The 21,409-nt window shown below is 40.2% G+C and overlaps 2 protein-coding genes across 3 annotated transcripts in view; one reads left to right on the top strand and one right to left on the bottom strand.

Moving 5' to 3' along the window:
* Mcm9 (minichromosome maintenance 9 homologous recombination repair factor) overlaps positions 1–21,409 on the top strand; it is a 67,361-nt gene that overhangs the window by 22,944 nt on the left and 23,008 nt on the right. The gene's annotated exons all lie outside the window — the stretch shown is intronic.
* Asf1a (anti-silencing function 1A histone chaperone) lies at positions 344–12,876 on the bottom strand. The gene is made up of 4 exons (XM_090338218.1): positions 12,394–12,876; positions 6,309–6,424; positions 1,864–2,040; positions 344–609 (listed from the first exon to the last, which is right to left on the bottom strand). Exons 1-4 carry the CDS (start codon positions 12,500–12,502, stop codon positions 397–399), a joined length of 615 nt encoding a protein of 204 aa, XP_090194344.1. The 5' UTR covers positions 12,503–12,876; the 3' UTR covers positions 344–396.

Raw genomic sequence — 21,409 nt, forward strand, 5'->3', positions numbered from 1 at the left:
TCTGTTCTTCAAAAGGCCAGTAAAATAATGGTCCAAATATTATTGTCAAAGAGGCTAAGACATCTGCATAATCTGTTCTAGTGGTTATTTTTCTGTTTATAAGAGCTTTGATTACATATAAAGGAGAAGAAAATAATATATATGCTTTAATCAGATTCTTTCAGAACAAATAAAATAACACATTAGAGAAAAACTTACTTAAAAATAGTTGTATTTATATTCCACAATTTGTTCAAATACTGGTTTTCTTATAAACTGGTTTTCATCTGAACTTTCTACAGGATGTTTTACAACAGATTCTTCACATTGTGTCTTGACTATGTACTTACGGAATTTCAGGGAAATCGTTCTGTGGTTTTAATAGCTTAATGTGTACTAAAGGGATGGCAGGTGGGGTCACATGCAGTCCATGTGGGATTCTAACATGACACTTAGTGAGTTTTCTGACGTGGACCACCCCTTAGAGGCCGAGGGTAACGCATCTGCTGACAGAAGTGACTGGAGATTTGGATTACTGCTCTCCGCATCTTCCAGTTTTTCTGTGTTATCTTCCCAATTAATGTGAAATCTTGTGACCCTGGGATTAGATGCCAAGATGTTCCTTTGAAGCTAGGCGAAGGAAAGATATAAATGGAAAAATTAGCTCATCGTATGCACATAGAAGTTTAACAAGACAGTTAAGTGATTTATTAGTTCATATACAAAAGTACATCCATGTGAAGTACTTTACACATAACTAATGAGCAAGGTCTGAAGCCTTATTTAGCAAATAAATTTTAGCAGAGTAGAGATAAAACAAGTATATCTGAAGCAAGTCCCAGATCTTTCAATATCCACTAAATATCTAACCTCCCTATTTTTGCTTCTTAAAATAGAGACAAGAAGCCTTTTCCTTTAGCATCAGGGGTTGCTTTATTTAAACTAGTATGCTATTTAGACAGATGTGCTTTCAAGGAAAATGAAGAACTTCCCCCAATTATTAGTGGCTTTATAACTTCTAAATATTATGGCTTGTTCTTAGAAGGAGCATTTTAGTTTCCTCATTTTTCTACTATACAAGGTGGCATACATGTAGCTGATACACTGGATTAATGGAAGCATGCACAAACAGGATGAAGACATTACAGCCTTACGATGGAGAGGGAGAACATTGTAATCTACTTCCACATAACTAACTGTTCCTGGACAGTAGGACAAAGTGTCATGCTCGCAACCTCATTTACTCAACACACACAAAATCACTACTACCAAACGGTTAGAAGATCACAGTGGAAAATGATAAAACACTAACATCTCAATTCTATCTTTGAGAATACTGAACTTGATTTTAGCTTCTCAGAATTTAACCTGCTCTTCATCAGAACATTTTAAGACCTTTAGTTTATCCTCTAAATAGAAAAATGCATATTAGGTATTCAGAGATAACTTCATATGAAACACAAACATAAATTAGTTCTCACAATTTTGGGAAGACCAGGAAAGATAATTTTTTTTACTTATAGAATCTTTACAATAGATTATGAAATTCCATGTCCTAAAAGTTTAGATGAAATTCTGTGATGTATGGAGAGCCATAAACAAAGCCTGACTTTTACATGAAGAACTTCCATTTCTCTAGGAGTGGGGAGTATCTGGCCCCTAGAAAGTATTAAGGTCTATGAAATCATTTGGCACATGATGGGACAAACATGTTTCTTGGTAGCTGCCTGTGTCAAGGTATCTGTCCAAAATTAATTACTTCTGACTCCTGTGGAGGTGGCATTTAAGGTCATTCATAGTAATGGAAGAATGATTAGTCTGCCCAGATGGCAAATTTGAAACAACATAGTACAAGTACTATAAAAGAAACAGTAAGAACATTACCTTAGAAAAGTCTGGCTTTACTGGTGGATTTTCCCTTAATTCTGTCTCAGTATATTCATTATTTACATAGTAGCCAACTCTAATAAATTCTTGACCTCGATAGGTGCAAGTAATTAGCACAACAGTTACACCTACTGCATCTGCATCTGGAATCAGTCCTGGATTAGGTGCATCAGCCTAAAATATTTAAAAAGAAAACAAATTTAACAAAAAAACTGTTAATGGCAGTTAACAGTTGGGAATTTCCATTATCCTGCATGTCACTGTTCATACAGCAACGAAAACTTGGAAATCATATTGGGAGGCCAAATGCTTTTATTTAGAGGTTAGCAGGTAACTAGAAAATACTGTACATTTCTCCACATTAGTCCTAAGTACATGTAATCACTTCACTTGCAGAGGGAAACTCTCCTTGTGGTATATGGCGGTTCACAAGACTGCACTGTTCGAAGCCTTTTTAAAAAAAAATGTTTAATGGGGCCGGGAGTTTGGCCTAGTGGTTAAAGTGCTTGCCTAGCATGCACAAAGACCTGGGTTCGATTCCTTGGTACCACATATATAGAAAAAGCCGGAAGTGGCTCAAGTTGTAGAGTTCTAGCCTTGAGAAAGTCCAAGGACAGTGCTCAGGCCCTGAGCTCAAGCCCAGGATTGGCAAGAAAAAAAATGTTTAATCACATCAAGTCTTACACTTTGTTGATTTTTCACACAATGTCTCAAATTTTTTTTCCCAACTTGGTCTGGAAAATAACCCTCCAACTTCTGTGTCCCACATAGGTAGAATGACTGATATTGCCCCTATACCTGGCCCCTCCCTTTCTCCTTCTCTTTTCTTTCCTTCCTTCTTGCTTTCCTTTTTTGTCAGTCCTTGGGCTTGAACTCAGGGCCTGGGTACTGTCCCTGAGCTTCTTTTGCTCAAGGCTAGCACTCGACCACTAAGCCAAATTCCCATCCGCAGCTTTTTTTTTAATTGAGATAGAATTTCATTAACTTTTTTGCCTTAGCTAGTCTTGAACCTACATCCTCCTGACCGTTTACATTCCAAATAGCTGGAATTATAGGCATGAACCACTTCTGCTAGCCCCAGAAGCAAGTATTTATTTTACTAATTCTAATCTTCTACTCAGAAGATATATACTCAACTAGTCCCCAAAGACATTCTAATACTAAAATAAATAATACAAAGCCGGCAGTGGGGATTAGGAATGTAGCTCGGTGATAGAATGTGTCCAAACACACTTTACAATAGAATGTAAAAAGGTATTCAGCAGCAGATTTTTGAAAAAGTAATTCTCTGTTGTAATCAGTTACTTTGCTAGACACTAAAATACAGTGTTTGATTCAAACTATATTAGTGGAAATTAAATGAAGGTAAGAGTCTTTCAGCATCTTAGCATTACGGTTACCCAGATACTATAACTGGTAAGCATGTTAGTCTATGTCTTAGCTTGGCTGAAAGAGGTTAAGTAATGTTTACTGTAGTAAATACTAGTGGCATACCTAGTCAACTAGGCTAAAAGTTTCATCACCTTCAATTTACTTGTTTTCCACATGCAGTATTCCTTGTTTTCCACATGTATGTAGTATTCCTTAACATATCTTGTCTCATATGAAAACACTGCAAAAACTTTCTAACGCCTCACCATCTCCCTCTAGCCAATTATTTTCACTGCCAGAGCATCAGTACCTAAACAGATCTTTTCCTATCCCTTTGCCTAGTGTTAAATCCTCAGATGTTTATTCCCACTGTGAAGGTATAAGACTGTCAGCTGATTTACTCCCACAATTTGTCTACAACCAACATTGCTGTTTGCTTATCCTAAAACTCTATACCTCTCTCATCACTGTTCAAGGGATATGAGCTACACAGTGTTCTAATGAGCTCACAATGTGCTGATAACCTTTCATACCTATGTGTTTATTACAATGACTTCTTAGCCTAAAATGTCCTTTCCTTACATTGTGAGAGTTCATCTTTTGTCCCCTAAGGATAAGGAGAGAGCATATAGTATCAAAATACTTTCATCTACATGCATTAACAATAAAACCTAGTATTTTGTATAACTGTATACTTTTTAAAAGAGAAAAATTACTGCTCAGAACAGCTGACAGAAGTAGATAAGCATGCAAAATTGGCAGCCAAGAAAATAAAGTGAATACATAAGAAGGATGGCATGGAATACTAAGAAAAGTAGTACCTGAAAAACTCAGACAGGGATTAAGCACAATAGCTTTGGGATTACCAATTATATTTTAGAAACAAAAATACTTTAAGACTTTACCCAGGGCAAGGAGCTCAGTTTAGCTCATTTTTATAATCTTATGTTTGGTGCAGCCACGAGCATGTAGTGTTTTGAAATTCACTTATTACGCAGCTTCTGTTCTGGGTGGGAGGGGGTGGTCTCTTTGGCAGGGCACCAGGATGTAGACTCTAAGCCTTTCCTGGAAATGGTGTTATTTATCCTAGAGTTCCTGCGCATCCCCTTCCAGAGGTTAGGTTACTAACTCTAGAGTTCTGAAAGGAGTTCTCAAAGTACTTAGTAGTGGGAGGCGATGGGCCACACAGATAAGACTGAGAACTCTTCCCCATACTGCTTCCCACCAACCAGGAAACTGGTTCTAATCATGTTTGTGTTTGAAAATCTGTTTGTCAAAGGTGTCAGCCTGAGGAAATTTGAGGAGGGAAGACTTGTAATCCTCAGTGAAAAGGTGCCTCCCTCCATCTCTTCCTGATCATACTCAATTATGAAAATTATGAGAAATAAAAGGCTAAACATTTAACTTAAGTTTTCCTTCTTTTCCCCATACTGTGTACATAGTAACTGTACCTATCAAAGAAATATTTTTCAATGAGATTCTTATTCCTGAAGTGAAAAAGCCTACAACAGAAATCCTAGAGCCGTTTTCTAACAAAATAAGCACAAAAGATTCCTAAGAGCTCATTTCAAAACTAAGGCATTTATCTTTAAGTGCTTATGGTACATAAAAGACCTTTCACTGCCTATCAGCCCAAGTTTCTTGCATTACATCATGAATTATCCTCAGTGTAGTATGGGTTCTCCAGGCTTATGGGTCAAAAAGCTAAAGTATCTAGTTTTAATTCCAAGTCTACAGACATAATTAGATTTGTCAGTGATGGACCAACTGCTTTATTCCTCATAGCAAACTTGTGAGGTAGGATACTGCTTGCATTTTGTGGATGAGTGGGGTGACAAAGGGAGAGTAAGGAGCTTGTCTAAAGTCACTCATAGCTAATACACAGGCATCTGGTCTGACCAGGAGCTTCCTCTAGAGGACAGGACATGCTCTTACTCCTGCCTTTCACATGTGCTGTGCTCACACAACTCAGGTTAAGATGACTTTTAACTAGTATGTGAGAGGGAGGGAGCCTTTTAATTATTTTTCTGAGTTTTTCTCCACCAGTTGTTTAAATACACTGAATTTTTTCTCCATTTTCAATTAAGCGCACTTAAAGCTACAAGACCAAAATTTTTTCAGGAAATGAGAAGGAAAAGTAACATTTTTAGAGCTGACTGAGCTTCCAAGTCTTTTGCCCATTTCTAATTGGATGAAAGACTGTAATCATCTAAAATGGATTCTGTCTGAAGTGAAAAAAGAGGTTAAAAACAGAAATAAATGAGATTTTCTTTTCTGGATTAAACTTTAGGTAGAAATACTTGTATCAAAACCTGTGGTTTAAAAAAAGAACTGTGGTTTTTTTAAATTATAGTTACTTTTACAATATATTTCCCTGGAAAAGGAATAGATAATTGAATACCAAGTTGTTTTACACATCAATTTAACATGCATTAGAAGAAGTACTACTGCCCAGAGAAAACGATGTCTGAGTTCTTGATACATAGCCAAATATCAGTGGTATCTGAGGATATAATTAACAGAATTTTCCCTCACACATAACTAATGGAGTAATTGATTAATTTAGTTCTCTGTACAGTATTTTAGATTTAAATTTAAGTCAGATCCAAGATCACACATCCATATCTACTAACATGGCTGTAAATCTAGCTCAGGGTGCTGATGATGCTGAATGAAATGGTTGCTATTATATTCCTAGTAGCTGAAATTATAAACTGAAAAATGTGTATTTCTATCTAGTGCAGTTACTTTGACTATTAATGCATATTACTAAATGGCTTATCAGTTGAATCCATGCTGTAAGCTAATGGATACATACATATTGAAAGTCTGTTCCACAGGAAAGCCCAAAATTAAACACCATGTATACCATACTATAGTTTAATGTTTCAGTGCATGCTGTACATTTCTCATGCTAACATTGCTCAGCACAGAATACTAAGAAGTGAAACATAGAAACAGATTAAAAATTAAAGTCCTTGAAGCAGACTGATTTAACACAAAATAAATAAGAACCATGGAATAATATAGTCTACTTCAGAAATTCTTTTTTACGTACAGATGACTCTTACCTGAAACACAAACATATGCCTTCCTGCAGGAACAGGGCCCACTAAAACAGAGTCTAAAACTTGATCATATTCTTCACTTTCTGCAGAGCCCACATAGATTATTTTCCATTCCAAATCTAGGGTTAAAAACCAAAACATATTTCATATCAGTAATTGCATTACCAGAGGATGAAGTCCTTTTTAATATTCACTCAACTATTTACTGGTTGCTGAATGGCCTTTCAGAGGAAAATACACACACACACACACACACACACACACACACACACACACTCAGCAAGACACTGAAATGTTCCTTATAAAATTCTTACCAGAGTTCATTGCATACCAGAATACCTCAAAATGCTCTTTTGTCACACACTTGTCACTGTACAGTGCTCCTCACAAATAAATTGTGTCCAAAATCTTAGGAAACATTATGAACTTTGCCTTGAGGATTTGTAAGCATCTGAGAACACGTACATCAGTAAAGAACACCAGGAACTTTAATCCTACACTCGGTCTATTTATTTGGCTATGCAGTCTTTCTGCCCCTTTTTGTATGACATCTGTTATAAGGGAAGAGTTGAGCTGTGAAATTCAAGTCAGTGGAGTCCAAAGTGGAAAAATCATTAGCACATCTCCACTGCAGCTCAGAAGAACTTTAGCTCTTCAACTAAAAAGTTGTTACATTATCATCACTCCTCTTGGCTGATAAGGTAAAGTGAAGCAGCATTATTATGGTTAATAAGTAGCTACTACTGATGTATATTACTAAGGACACCATCTGCAATTAAAGGACGTAGTGGGGTTTGTTTTCCTTTGCTGTCATATGTTCTTTAAACTGGAAGAGGAAACCAAAGGAGCTTCTACACTTCTTGATATGCATGCAGAATATAAACAGTGGAGATGGGCACAAGGACAAGACATACTCAAATACAACATAGGACTTTATGTGTAATTAAATCCAGCAGATTTCTTGGGCATATTTTACAGTGTATTCTGTGGAGGACCAGTAGAGTAACACCACTGATCTTTAAAGAAGTCATCTTAAGGCAAGGAAAACAACATTACAATTACAAATCATCTCTGTGACACCTCAGCCTCGTAGTATATGTATCTTGCCACTTGGAATCCTTGCACTCAGACTTCTCTGTCTCTACTCCTATCTCTCTGCAAAGCCAGGTAGTTTCACTTACGTAGAATCTGTAGTCAGTGGTATTTTAATGTAACTAGTACATATCTTTGTTACTTAAATTCATAAGTAATATAGGTGCTACTTATCCATACAATTTTATAAACTACAATTTGTTAAATTGACAACTCCTTGAAGTTTATACATTCTCTGAAAGTCAGTAGAGGGCCTATATGTTATCTCTTGGATCACTTACATTTCTAGCCTTTAGTATATTTTGGGTGCAAGATTCTGCATCTGAGCTCACAAGATCACCTATCTGTTGATGGAGGTAGGAAGCAAACAATATTAAGTATAGTGATAGAAAACAATATTAAGTATAGTGATAGGTCACAGAGATAGTTACATTGTTGGTATGTCTGAGGAAACAAGCAAGGAGGCTAGAACTGAAGTAGAATGGAAACTGGAGAAAGTAACCAACTGCAAGATATGGAATTTGAGGCATGGTCAGGTCATGTAAGTTTGTAAGGACCTTGGCTCGTTTACCCTGGGCCACATGAAAGGCCAATGAAATTTGGCTTCACGCAGTGAATTTGAGGCATGGCCAGATCATGCAAGTTTGTAAGGACCTTGGCTTTTTTACCCTGGCCACGAGAGGCCAATGAAATTTGGCTTAATGCAGTGTTGGGAATCAAACCTGGAGTGCTTTAGGCATGAAAGGCAATTGTTCCACCATTGAGCTACAGTCCCAACCTTTAAGGGTTTTGAGCAGAGAAGCAATGAATATCTAACTTCCATTTTAAAGGATCATTTTAACTGGATGGACATGGGCAAAGGAACAGAATGTTTCAATAGAGGAGACAAAAATTATAATGACTTAGGTCATGTGCTGCCATGGGGATGGGATGGGAAACAGTTGCCTTCTGGATAAACTCTAGGGATCTGGAGCAGCTTGTTTGTGACAGGGAGGTAAGAGAGGAAGACAATGCGAACTTTACATGTTCGGCTGTCTTCTAGATGTTTAAGTAGAAATACTGAATAGATTTACACAAATTTGAAATTGGCCATGGTATAGAAGGAATAGGCCTTGGGGGGTTTTTTTTTGTTTATTTTTGCCAGTCCTGGGGCTTGAACTCAGGACCTGAGCACTATCCTTGGACTTTCTCAAGGCTAGAGCTCTACCACTTGAGCCATAACACCACTTCCAGCTTTTTTTTTTCCTATGTGGTACTGAGGAATCGAACCCGGGTCTCCGTGTATGCTAGGCAAGCATTCTACCACTAGGCCAAACTCCCAGCCCCAGGCCTTAGGTGTTACAAAGTGTATGTCAGACTGAGAACTGTGACTCAAAGGTTGGCATAAAATTTAGTTCATTTTACATGTACTTGTGTATGTGTATTAAATATCGTATATATGTTTATATGCACCCATTTTAAATGTGATCTCCTAATGGTATAACTTCTAAGTTGAGATTTGTGGTTTATCACAAACATAGCCATGATCTATAAACCTATTTCTATGAAATACCTACCATGTGTCGGGCACTGCTCTTTTGACTTTATACTTTCTTTAAATCTCAAAGCTTTACTATATAGGTGTAATTATGCACACATAGTATATACTGTATATTATATACATTATATAAACAATATTCTTGGAGGTGATTTGAAACAACTTACAAAGTAAAGAATCAGCTATGCTTGGACGTGCCCTCTCTGGCTCTCAATAGTGGATAAGTAGAAGGCATGGATTAGCCCATAGGTAATGGAGAGTTAGTTAGATCAGCTAGTCTTTAAGGAATACAACAGCAACTCAAGGAACACCTGTACATTGACGCTTGTAATAGCTACTTAAATTAGCAGTTTATTTTTAATCTTGGTTTCATTCACCAACATTTTTCATTTTAAAGAAGAATAAGGTCAGCAGCCTGTGTACAGACTATTATTTGAAAAAAGTTGTCTTATTTAAAAAGTTAAGTAATTGTAATGTACCCACTACCTGATGAATTTAACTGTAATTCCACTATATGTCACCCCACAGTGACATATATGAAGCCCTGGGTTCAATTCCTTGGTGCCACATACACAGAAGAAGTCAGAAGTGGAGCTGTGGTTCAAATGGCCTTGAGCAAAAAGGACTGGCCAAAAAAAAAAAAAAAAGTTAATTGTTTCATTTAATCATGGTAATCCTAGCCCAGAGTATCTCCCTTGTGCTTGAGTGAGGGAGTTCACCAAGGAAATTTTAAGTTAGTTACACAATTGGGAAGACCTGGGGTGTAGTAGACAGCATGTAGTCTTTGGAATCAAAACAAGTTTCAAAATATAAAGCACTATCTAAATTCTGGTGCACTGTAAATACACAACCATTAGTAGCTATACTTATTAAAATATATAAACTTCAGATGCCAGGACAGTCAATCAAACTTACACACTTTTTTTTTTTTTTGCGCCAGTCCTGGGCTTGAGCTCAGGGCCTGAGCACTGTCCTTGGACTTTCTCAAGACTAGAGCTCTACCACTTGAGCCTCAGTACCACTCCTGGCTTTTTTCTATGTATGAGGTACCAAGGAATCCAACCTCCGTCTTCGTGCGTGCTAGGCAAGCACTCTACCACTAGGCCAAACTCCCGGCCCCAATCATGACCATTTTTAAGGTGTTCTATTCTCTGCAATTCACTATACATTAGAAACCTCTGAATTAATAGCAAATACTGCTTAAATCTTCTGAACCAAAGCTACAAAGCAGCTCTTAAAGACAATAAAAATATTAGGGCATATAGACACTTAATGTAGGAAAAAAGACAGTTCAGGTGTAGCTTGGTAGAAAACTTGTGTAAACACAATTATTCTATAGTTTAACTTCAAGAGCAGATTTTTTTAAAAAAACACTACAGTATGGAAGTGTGGAACCTGTAAAAGGGGATTTTTGCTAGGTAAACTCAGACTCCTCAAAGCACACAGCCTCTAGGTGGAGTGCACAGATATGGCACCTTTTTCAAAGATTCCTTTGCAGCTTTGGAATGACTCAGCTGGAATATTTTAAAAGAATGGTGCCCTAGATGTGAGGTATACCAGTGAAAGTAGGTGTATTCTTAACCTCAGTGATAGACTGAGCTGGGTTCTGAAAGGATCCCAGTTCCAGAGTTTGGCTTCCATGAATAGCGGGTTTTAAATATCCAATGTAAACAGTTCTAATCATCTCTTCCTAGTTCAGAGTTGACTCCTAAAATGGAAAGACCAATTGAGAAATACCTGTTAACTCGAAGAACTTCTAATGTCTTAAACACTATAGAATGAATTTAAATGTACTGGTCAATATTTTTTCTTAACTGGCAGTTAAGAAAACTTCCTGACCATTGATAATGGCCTGGTAGTTGATCATACAGCAGTACTATTGGTAAAGTGATCAAATGGCTTCCATGTAATATGAAAAATACCCTTAATTTTTTATTATTGGTGGCCTATTTGGAAATTACTCTATATTGAGTTATCCAAAATATGCCCCAGATACAAAATGCATGTGCATTTATCACATATATAAATAAGTATTAAAACAAAACACATTAAAGTGTAAACTGTGTTTAACAGAGTGGGGGAAGAACAGTGGACTGTTAACATCTGTACAACTTTTTGGTGAGCATACATTGGTTTATAATTAAACCTAACCTTCTTCGTGAAGCACATTGAAAATATTTTTTTCAGTAAGTACTTTTAATGCCTCTTGTCAAACACATTTGCAAGTTCAAAAGCTGTCTATTTAACTATAAAATGAACACTGAAGTTATTTTCCTCAAATGTTGAGATCGAAGTGCTGAACTATTTTAAGTAGATCTAAGAAAAGCAAAATAAAAACGGTCAAGACGTAGCTTTCTGGAGCTTAGTGTATTTCTGCACGCATTTAAAATATCATCGAACAGCAGCAGGGGAAAGAGAGAGTGTGTGTGTGTGAGGGTGAGTGTGAGTGTGAGTGTGCGTGCGTGCGTGGTATCTGGCGTTATTTTAATGAGGCATCCGCACCTTCCTGAGTTTCTTGGGGCTGTGACGGAGAAGCGGAGAGATGAAGTCGTGGAGATGTTTCAGTATCATCTCCTTTTGCCCCGGGGTTGAGCGAAACTTCCGGGCTCGGCCAGGGTTCTCGCCCCGGCGAGATTTCCGTCCCGGAGCGGGAGCCCGCGCCGCGGCGGAGCCTGCGCGCCAGCATCCCCGGGCGGGCGCCAGCATCCCCGGAGCCCCGGCGGCGGGCGGGGAGCCCCGGCGGCCCCCCGGGAGCCGCGGCCGGCGCCCAGGGGCCGAGCCTGCGCCCGCCTTCCCCGCTGGTTGGTTCGGGGCGCCAGAAACGAGCGCGAGGACGGCTCCGGCTCCACGGCACGGCCGAGCCCCGGGAGTCCCGCGCCTCCCCGCAAGCTGGGCAGGCGGGCGGGCCGGGACTCGGGGTGGGCCGGCGGGGCCCGGGCTCGACCCCTCCCCGCGGCGGGGCAGAGCCGGCGTCGTGACGCCGGGGTCGCCAGCCCAATTCTCCACCCGGGTAAGATGGCTCCGCTCCGAACTCGCCCGCGAGACCACACGCACACCCGGCCCGGCCTCCCCCGCCGGGGCCGCCGAGGGGTCGCCGAGGCCGCGGGGCGGGCGCACGGGCAGCCCGGCACGACCCCCGCCGGCGACCACGCGAGCGGCCGGTCCCGCGAACCGCCGCCCGCCCGCCCCGCCAGACAAAGCTGACAACATGGCTACCTCCGCCGAACAAGTTGCTCGCAAGTTGAGCCCCGGGCGGGCGCCGGGGACCGCGGCCGGACCCGCGCGCGCCGCGGCGGCCGGCGTCCATCAACTTCAAGTTTCCCTCCGCGGAGCCGCCCGCACCCGCCGGCGCCGCGGCCGGTCGGCCGCCCGCGCGACGCCGGGCCCGGGAAACTTTCAACGTCTGCAGCCGCAACTGACAGCCCGGGCCGGGGCGGGCGGCCGGGCGGCGGGACTCACCTTCAGACAGGTCCTCGATGCACTCGAAAGTGATCTCGAACTGGAACGGGTTGTAGAAAGGAGAAGGGTTATCCAGCACCACTACATTGTTCACCTGAACCTTTGCCATATTTTGAAAAAAACACAAACAATGGGGACGGGGGCTGGTTGCGGCACAATAAAGTCCAGCGCGCGGCCGCTCCCGGAGCGCAGACCCCCGGCCCCGGCGCCGGCCCGACGTCCTGCAGCGGCGACTTGAGAAACTTTTTTGTTTTTCCTCTTTTTATTTACACGGGAGCACTCTACAGTGTTTTGCAGCTTTCCGATTCCACTAAACTACAGCCCATTCTGCTCTGATAAACTAGCAGCGTTGCCCGCGATTGGCTGCACCCGAGCTCCGACCCTCCTCCTTCCAGCGAGGGCCGCGGCGGCGAGCAAGATGGGCTCCCGCGCCCGGAATGGACTCGGAAACTTTCACTGCGGCTCCACCTGCTGGTGTGGACCAGGACAAAGGCGGAGAACAAAGTGAGTGGAATACGGGCTGGGAGGCCCGCGCGGAGGCCGCCGGCGGCGGCGGGCGGCGGAGGGGCGGCGCAGGCCCCGCCCCCCGGCCCGGCGGCTCCCGCGCCGCACGTCGGGCGTGGCCGCGGCGGGGACGGGGAGGGGCGTGGCCTGGGGGCGTGGCCGCGGCCAGAGGAGGGAGAGAGAGAGCCCGCCCCTGCTAGGCTGGCTGTGGGATTTTTTTTTTTTTTTTTGGTTTTCATTTCCTCCCCCCACCACCACCACCTTGGACGCTCTTTTTGCATCAGTGCAACGGCTCTGTTAGCTCTGCTGAATTTAGCAGATAAGATTCGGTTGTCTGCACTCGATTAGGTTCAGCTGTCTAGTAGTATTGAGAGGAGCGAGAGAAGGGTTTGTTGCAGTGGAAATAAATTACATTTTATAGACCCGTGTCAGCTCCAAAGGCGCAAAGCCATTTTGGAAATCGAGTTCTTGGCCGGTATCTACGGTTAGGCACGATAGCGCCGCTAGTTAAGTATAAAATGAAGGGTCCACACATCTTGCTTGGGAAAAAAAAAAATCTAAATAGGCCATCTTTGGGCTGCACCTGGGTTTTCTTCCCACCCCAGATCTACAAAGTAATAGAATTAGAAAAAATAAATAAGAGATGTGATCAGTTATACCAGGTTTCTGCCATTTGGGGAACGTAGCAGGAAGATGAAAAGGAGAAAAGAGCCAGAGGATAACAAATTCAGTAGACTGGAAAAGGGGAGAACACAAAGGCATACCAAGACATTTCATCTTCAAAAGAAACGTGTAGCAAGCCAGTAGTACATAAAAATCGGTAGCCAAGCAAATTCTGAGGAACCTTTTCTTGCCTGTCACCAGTGGAAGTCTCAACTGAGGAAATGTCCACTGGTTTCAGCTGCATGACTACCATTGTTGGGGAAAGAGGAAGTTTTTTTTACTCGGGATCCTAAGAATGGTTAAAGGTTCATTTTGCTACCTGTGATTCATTTTTTTAAGTGCTTTAAATAAAGCCACTAAACTGGACTAAATATAATTCAGAATGAAAATTACTCTTCAGTGCAAGACTTGATTGAAGAATTTTCTCCTACTATAGTTGCCAGAATTGTGATTAGTCATTCTTTGGGCATTGTTAATATTTAAGTAGATTTCTTTGATGAGGTGCTGCTCATCTGATGGTCATTTGAAGTCTGGGGAAATGCTGATCTCAGGATTTCCCACATTTAAGAAAATTGTAGAAATGAGGGAGTCCTTCATTATCAGTGTATGAAACAGGCAAGGCCTGCAGGACTTCAAGCCAGTTGTTTGTGCACATTAGAGTAGTGTCATACTATGAGGAGAGAAACATTACTGTGGCTCAAAAACAATTCACATTCTTTGCTTGTATTACTGCTGGTCTTTCCATTAACTAAGATGATTGCTATAGGCTTTTAAAACATGCTAGGTATGAAAGATAGATGAACTACGCTCATTAAGAACTTTTTACCATTTGTCCATAGGTGTGTTACAATGAGTCCTATAAAACTATTGTGTCATTTGCACATATTATCTGGTGGGGCAGAAATCTTCCTCAGAATTCACTGGAAGCTGCAACAATTAGCTCATATTGCTCTAGGTTTATCTATCTTATACTGTTCCTCAAAAATGTCAAAGACTGGCTAGGAGTTTGGCCTAGTGGTAGAGTGCTTGCCTAGCATGTACTAAGACCCGGGTTCGATTCCTTGGTACCACATACATAGAAAAAGCCAGAAATGGTGCTGTGGCTCAAGTGACGGAGTGCTAGCCTTGAGGAAAAGCCAAGGACAATACTCAGGCCCTGAGTTCAAGCCCCAGGACTGGCAAAAAAAAAAAAAATGTCAAAGACTTTTGAGCACTTTTTCCAATGTCATCTCACCATGGAAAATACTTTCAAAAAGCACAAGAAAAATGAATCCTCATATGTGCCCTGATAATGCTTTCAAAATTAAAAGAGATTGTAAAAGCATATTTCTGGTTTCTAAAACAATCTATAGAGAATCAGTTGCCAAGCAGCTTTTTTGTTAAGTCCCAAACAGAAAAGCATACTGTAACAGATGTGAATGCCTTCATTTAATAGATACCCAAAGGGTCTCACTTGAAGCTTAGAGTACTATGTGAAATGAAATCTCTAAATTACTTCTCCCTGCAGTTTCCTTGAGGAAGGGTACCTGAAGATTGTTGGTCTTTGGGGGATGAGTAATGCCTAAACTAGTATCCAGGGTAAAAAATAAATGACTCTAGTTTGCTGTTGCTGTAACTCATGCCCAAAATTCATATATTGAAGCACTAACATTTAGAACCTAAGAATGTGACTGTATTTGGAAAAAGGGTCTTTAAAAATGTGATTAAGCTAAATAAGATCATGAGCTTGTATCCTAATGGTCTCACTGGTATCCTCCTGAAGAGAAAATAGAGGCATGCATAGTAACACCAGGCACACGTGCAGAGGAAAAATCCCTATGAGGACACAAAGAAGGCAGCCATTTGCAACCAAAGAGAGAGGTCTCCGAAGAAATAAACCCAATCTGTCAGTTCCTTGATCATGTACTTCTAACCTATTGTACTTTGAGAAAATAATCTTCTGTTGTTTAAGCCATTATATCTATAGTATTTTGTTATGGTAGCCCCAGCTATTTGACCTTTGTTTTCCCCGTTGATAATGAAGCTTATTTGAAGGTCTAAGTTTATTTTATACTAATATCAATCACTTATTAAGTGGTATGAAAAGCAGTGGTCCTCTGGCCAGGCCAGTGAGAGCAGAAGGTAGTACTGTGCTGTGACTGTTCTTCAGAGGAAGTATCCATTTCTGAACATACAACTTGAATGTGGAAGAGAAAAAAGATGCAGCTAGTTTTCAAGTATTCAAGACTCCCCCCTAGAGTGCTTTTAGAATCTGAAATGTGAAGTAAAATTGAGGTCACCCACAAAACAAAATAAAAAAGTAAAATATGTTGAATTAAAATGTATTGGAACTAGGAAATAATTAGTTTCCATTCCTGCCTGCTGTTCAAGTTAAATAGGAATGAAAGAGTAACTTTTTTCTCTTTTTGTTCAGATTTTCACTCAGGAAAGTTATATCAGCACTGTATTGTCTTTGAGTCATTTGTATTATTGATTTTTAATGTTAATTTTGAGCCCATGAATCAATTACATAGTTACCCTCTTTGTAGTTTTACATAAGTTATCTCCTCTCATCCCTCATGCTAGTGCCAAACATGGTTGTTGTTGTTTTTAAATATAATTTTATTATTTTTTGTTGTTGATGTGGTACTAAGGAATTGAACCCAAGCTTCATGCATGCTAGGCATGTACTCTGACACTAAGCCACATTCCCAGCCCCTGGCCGTGTCTTTTAAAAATTAAAGTATTCTCATGTAGTGCTTGGGTTTTTTTTGTTGCTATGTTTTAGTTTGTTTTTGTTTGGGGTTTCTTGTTGATGTTTTGCAGTGATTGGGATTTGACACAGAGCCTCACAGTTGATAGTCCATGCTGCCACTATTCTGTAACCCTAGGCCAGCTTTGTTCTGATGAGGTCTTTATTAGTTCTAAAGGTTTCTTTTACATTTTAGTAAAAGTATGTACAAAATTAATCATATTTTTAAATAAAAATTCCTATAAAGAAAAGAATGTAGAAATTTGCCAGAGTTTATAGGTATTTGAATAAAAATGTTAGGTGCAGTGTTAAAAGATGTTCTTTACTCTTTCTGAAGAATTTTTATGTAGCCTATACTTTGGGGCCGCTCAGTATCTTAGTATGGTGGGATGAGCTGTTATTTTTCCCTATAACAGATGGATACTGGTACCCAGAAAGCCATTTGGTTAGTTGCTGTTCTAATATCTCTCTCTGCTCACCATGTCAGGAGAAATTCAAAGTGGTCTTTTATGTGAACAAATACAGATGAGTATAATGGGTATAATGGCAGACACTGTGATAATGACTTCATTAATGAACTCTTGAGGACAAAGCTCTGTTAATAAGATTGTCTTAGGCACACACTGAGAGTGAGATGAAACCCAGCCAAGGCTGAGCTGGGGACTCCTCCCATGGAGATAGTATGGAGAGCAGCTTCCCATTGCAAAGGGGAGGATTTGAAAGGGCAGGGATCGAAATATATTTTGGAACACATCCTTATATGTTTTATAAGGTTTCCAGGTCTGCTACATAAAATGAATCCCCTCCCATTTTCTGTTCTACTTTATTAAAAAAATCATACTGCTGTGTGGTCCTTGACATCCACCATGCAGTTACAGGTTTGTTGAAGATATATGATCTGTTATCCTCAATTTGCTACTACAGCTCAACACCTGTTGGTTAGCTGCAAACTATGTCATTCAGCTTTTTGAAGCACCATAATTATGTTTATTGTCAACAATTTGTTGGGATTAATATATTGTTTTTCACTAGAAGAATATAAGTGGAAATATCTGTTACCCATTTTCTCATGTCTTCTTTGTCCTCTTAAATCAAGCTTATCAGTCTTCATTGTAGTCCATCTTCTTTTAGCTTTTACATTGTATTCATCTGTTCTCTAGCCCATTGCCTCTCCCATGCATTAGATGGCCTCCTCTTTGCTTGATACCAGCGGGAAAATAATGATCAATAGAGCACTCAATTCTGTAAAACATCTCTAGGCAAAACCACTGCTTGCATAAAGCCACTGCTCAGCAAAGCAGCTTTTTCTAGTTGGTTACTATAGAGACAAATGACATTAGATGGAGTTATGCTTAGCTAAAGCTAGGCAGGTAGGCTTTGTGAGATTGGAGGCCTTAGATGCAGTCATTAGAAAAGACCAAAAACCAGGAAGGGAAGCAAGGGAGTAGATCTCAAAAAGGAGCTAATAGGTAATTAGATGGTGAATGTTTGGTAGCATTTGTTTGCTGATCATCCCCCCCACCCAGACTAGCTTTCAAAGAATCTATCCCCAAGTACCCTCTGGCATGATGAGAAAGTAATATGTTTCAAATAACAGTTTTATTGAGATACAGTCCACATAATGTATGATTCACTTTTTTTTAAATGTCTGCATCAATCAGTTTTTAGGACAAGAGTTGTACAGTCATCATCACAATCAATTTTAGAATACTTTCATCATATCAAAAAGGTATTTGGGGCAAGATGTAGTAACACATGCCTGTAGTCAAGGAAGACTGAGGCAAGAGGGCGGAGAGTTCAAGACCAATCTTAGGTACACAGAAAGACTCTTACCATCTAGGGTTTGAGTTCATATTTTCAGCTGCTTAAAGAATGAAAGGGCAGGAAAGAAGTAAAAGCTGATTGAGCAGGTTTATTTAAAAGCAAAAGAAGTGGCGAACTGGACTCCTGTACAAGGAAAGAGTCTAGGAGGTAGGCACTGATAGTATGTCTTTGCTTCCTCTCCCTGTATCTAGCCTTGCCTCCTCCCCCTTTGGGAATGCTCCTTGTTCCATCGGTGGAAGGTTGGGCATGCGTCACAGTGAATCATTTAATTGGTTCCCCCTTCAACCCCTGAGGGGTGTGTGCTTCTTGCTCAGTCACTCCTCCCATGTGTTTTGCTGTTATTGCTGTCTGTCTGTAGAGTTACCCATGATGAATGGTTCACGGAAATCTAATGTGATTGTGACCAGCATCATTCAAACATGGCTTCTTCATTCATGTTTTAGCATTTATTGGTACTGCATTGCTTTGTTTTACTAAGCAATCATCCATTAAACATAATTTTCTTAAAATTTCTCTGACAGCAATTATTTGGGCTTTTCTACTTCATGACCGTTTTGAATAATGTTGCAGTGAACATTTGTGTACAAAATTTTGTTTTTTGCTTAGGAATGGTATTACTGGATTATGTCCTCTTGAGGGGTAACCAGACTTTTCTACTGCATTAGACATTCCTACCAGCATTAGAGGAGTGTCTTCTCCCCCCTCCTCCCACCATCAACACTTGTTCTAAGGTCCTTGAATAGCCATACTGTGTGTGTAAAGTAATATCACAGTTTGATTTGTATTTTGGTTGAAGACATTGCATATCTTCCACTTGTTTATTGGTCGTTTGTATATGTTCTGAAAAGTATTTATTTAGATTTTTTTCACCGTGTATGTATGTGTACATGTACCAGTACTAGGACTTAGAGCTTTTTTACTGAAGGCTGACACTACCATATGATCAACATTTCCACGTCTAGCTTCTTTTTGCTGGTTAACTGGCAATAAAAATGTTATAGACTTTTCTGCCTGGGCTGGATTCAATATATAATCATCGAATCTCAGCCACCTGAATAGCTAGGAGTAGCTAGATTACAGGTGTGAGACACCAACACCCACTTCCTCCATTCTTTTCATTAATTAATTAATTTATTTATTTATTTTGGTCAGTTGTGGGGCTTACACTCTGGGCCTGGCTGCTGTCCCTGAGCTCTTCAGTTTAAGGCTAGTGCTCTGCTCCTTGAACCACAGTTCCACTTCTAGTTTTCTGGTGGTTAGAGATAAGAGTCTTGGGGATTTTCATGTTGGGCTGGCTTTGAACCTCGATCCTCACAGGTTACAGGAGTGAGCCACCTGCAACCAGCTACCTCTATTATTTTAATTGATTTTTTAAATTCTGGAGTTTTACTTTTTATATCTTCTAGATCAAGTCTCTCATCAAATACATGGTTTGGAATTTTTTTTCTCTCATTCCATGAACTACCATTGAATGTTCTAAGGTAAAATCCATCTCACCACAAACCTGTTAATATTGGTGTAGCCTGCTTTATCTATTTTGGCTTGAATTTTTATGTGATTTCTGAAAACAATTGCCTGGTGCAAGATCAAAAAGGTTGACATCTGTGTTTTGTTCTAAGGATATTATGTTTGTATCATATTACATTTAGGTATTTAATCCAGTTTTAATTAGTTCTTCTATCCAATGTGAAGTAGGAGGTCCAAATGCATAATTTTGCATGGGGCGTTCCCACACAGCATCTGTTGAAAATAATTTACTCCTAGTGAATAGGCTTGGAATTCTTAGCAAAAGATTAATCTGTCCTAAGGATATAAGTGCATTCCTGAGCAATTTTTTTCATTGATCTATATTCTTAATCATTATCACACTGCTTGATTATTGTTGCTTTGTAGAAATTTTTGAAAGTGGAAATGTGAATTCTCTACATTTGTTCTTTCAAGATAGGCTATTTAGGATCCCTTATATTTGCCTGTGAGTCTTTAGATCATCTTGTTAGTTCTGTACAGAAGCCCTGAGATTTTGAATCTATAGAAACACTTGGGGGATTTCTGCCTCTTAGTCAAATGATCTTCCAGTCTGTGAACATGGGCTACCTTTTCCCTTTTGGTCCATGGAGTCAACCGTTAACTTTTTATCGGTATCGTAAATTTAACAATTTAACCCTGTCATTTTGGCTCTTGTTTAAAATTTATTTTTAGTGAAGTAATTGTGCAAAAAGATTTTTGCTAAAAAAAAAAAAGATTTTTGTTAGTCCTGTGGCTTGAACTCTGGGCCTGGGTGCTATCCTTGAGCTTTTCCACTCAACACTAGTACCAGAAACTCCACTTGTAATTTTCTGGTGGTTCTTTGGAAATAAGATTCTCATGGACTTTCCTTCCCAAACTAGCTTTGAACGGTAATTCTCAGGTCTCAGCCTCCTAAGTAGCTAACATTACAGGTGTAAGCCACCAGTGCCTAGCAACAATTTATTCTTAAGCATTTACTTTTTTTTTTTTTTTTGCTAATCCTGGGGCTTGAACTCATGGCTTAGGCACTGTCCTTGAGCTTCCTCAAGGCTAGCACTATACCACTTGAGCCACAGTACCACTTCTGGCTTTTTCTATGTATGTGGTACTGAGGAATCAAACCCAGGGATTTGTGCATACTAGGCAAGCACTCCACCACTAGGCCACACTCCCAGCCCCAAGCATTTATTTTTTGATACTATAATAGCTAGAAATGTTTCCTTAATTATATACTTGGATTTATTTGCATGTGTGTAAACATACTTTTTATTGTATTTTATTGATGGGGTGATGTATAGAGGGTTTACAGTTACATTTTTCAGGTAATGGGTACATTACTTCTTGAACATTGTTAACCCTTCCCTTGTTTTTCTCCCACTTTCCCTCCCTCCACCCTAAACATGCTTCTTATTGAACTCTTTGGTCTTACTGACTTCATTCATTAGTCTTATAAAATTGTTGCCTAGAATTTTCTTTTCTCTCTCTCTCTCTCTCTCTCTCTCTCTCTCTCTCCCTCTCCCTCTCCCTCTCCCTCTCCCTCCCTCCCTCCCTCCCTCCCTCCCTCCCTCCCTCCCTCCCTCCCTCTCTCTCTCTCTCTCTCTCTCTCTCTCTCTCTCTCTCTCTCTCTCTCTCTCTCTCTCTCTCCACAAGATGGTATCTCTCTATACACAAGATGGTATCACCTGCCAAAAAAAAAAAAGTTCTCTAGAAATAGAAATGTTTTGCTTCTTCCATTTTAAAAGTGCTCATTGTATATTTTGGGCCCAAATGCCTTGTCTAGAATCACTG

The sequence above is a fragment of the Megascapheus bottae genome, chromosome 8 (genome assembly GCF_031878675.1).
Source record: "Megascapheus bottae isolate mThoBot1 chromosome 8, mThoBot2.hap1, whole genome shotgun sequence".
NCBI lineage: Eukaryota > Metazoa > Chordata > Mammalia > Rodentia > Geomyidae > Megascapheus > Megascapheus bottae.

Excerpts from the sequence above, each read along its gene's own strand:
- Asf1a (XM_090338218.1), bottom strand. The coding sequence starts at position 12,502 with ATGGCAAAGGTTCAGGTGAACAATGTAGTGGTGCTGGATAACCCTTCT. Across the intron at positions 6,425-12,393 it reads CATCGAGGACCTGTCTGAAG|ATTTGGAATGGAAAATAATC; the intron begins GTGAGTCCCGCC and ends TTTTAACCCTAG. Across the intron at positions 610-1,863 it reads TAAAGCCAGACTTTTCTAAG|CTTCAAAGGAACATCTTGGC; the intron begins GTAATGTTCTTA and ends TCCTTCGCCTAG.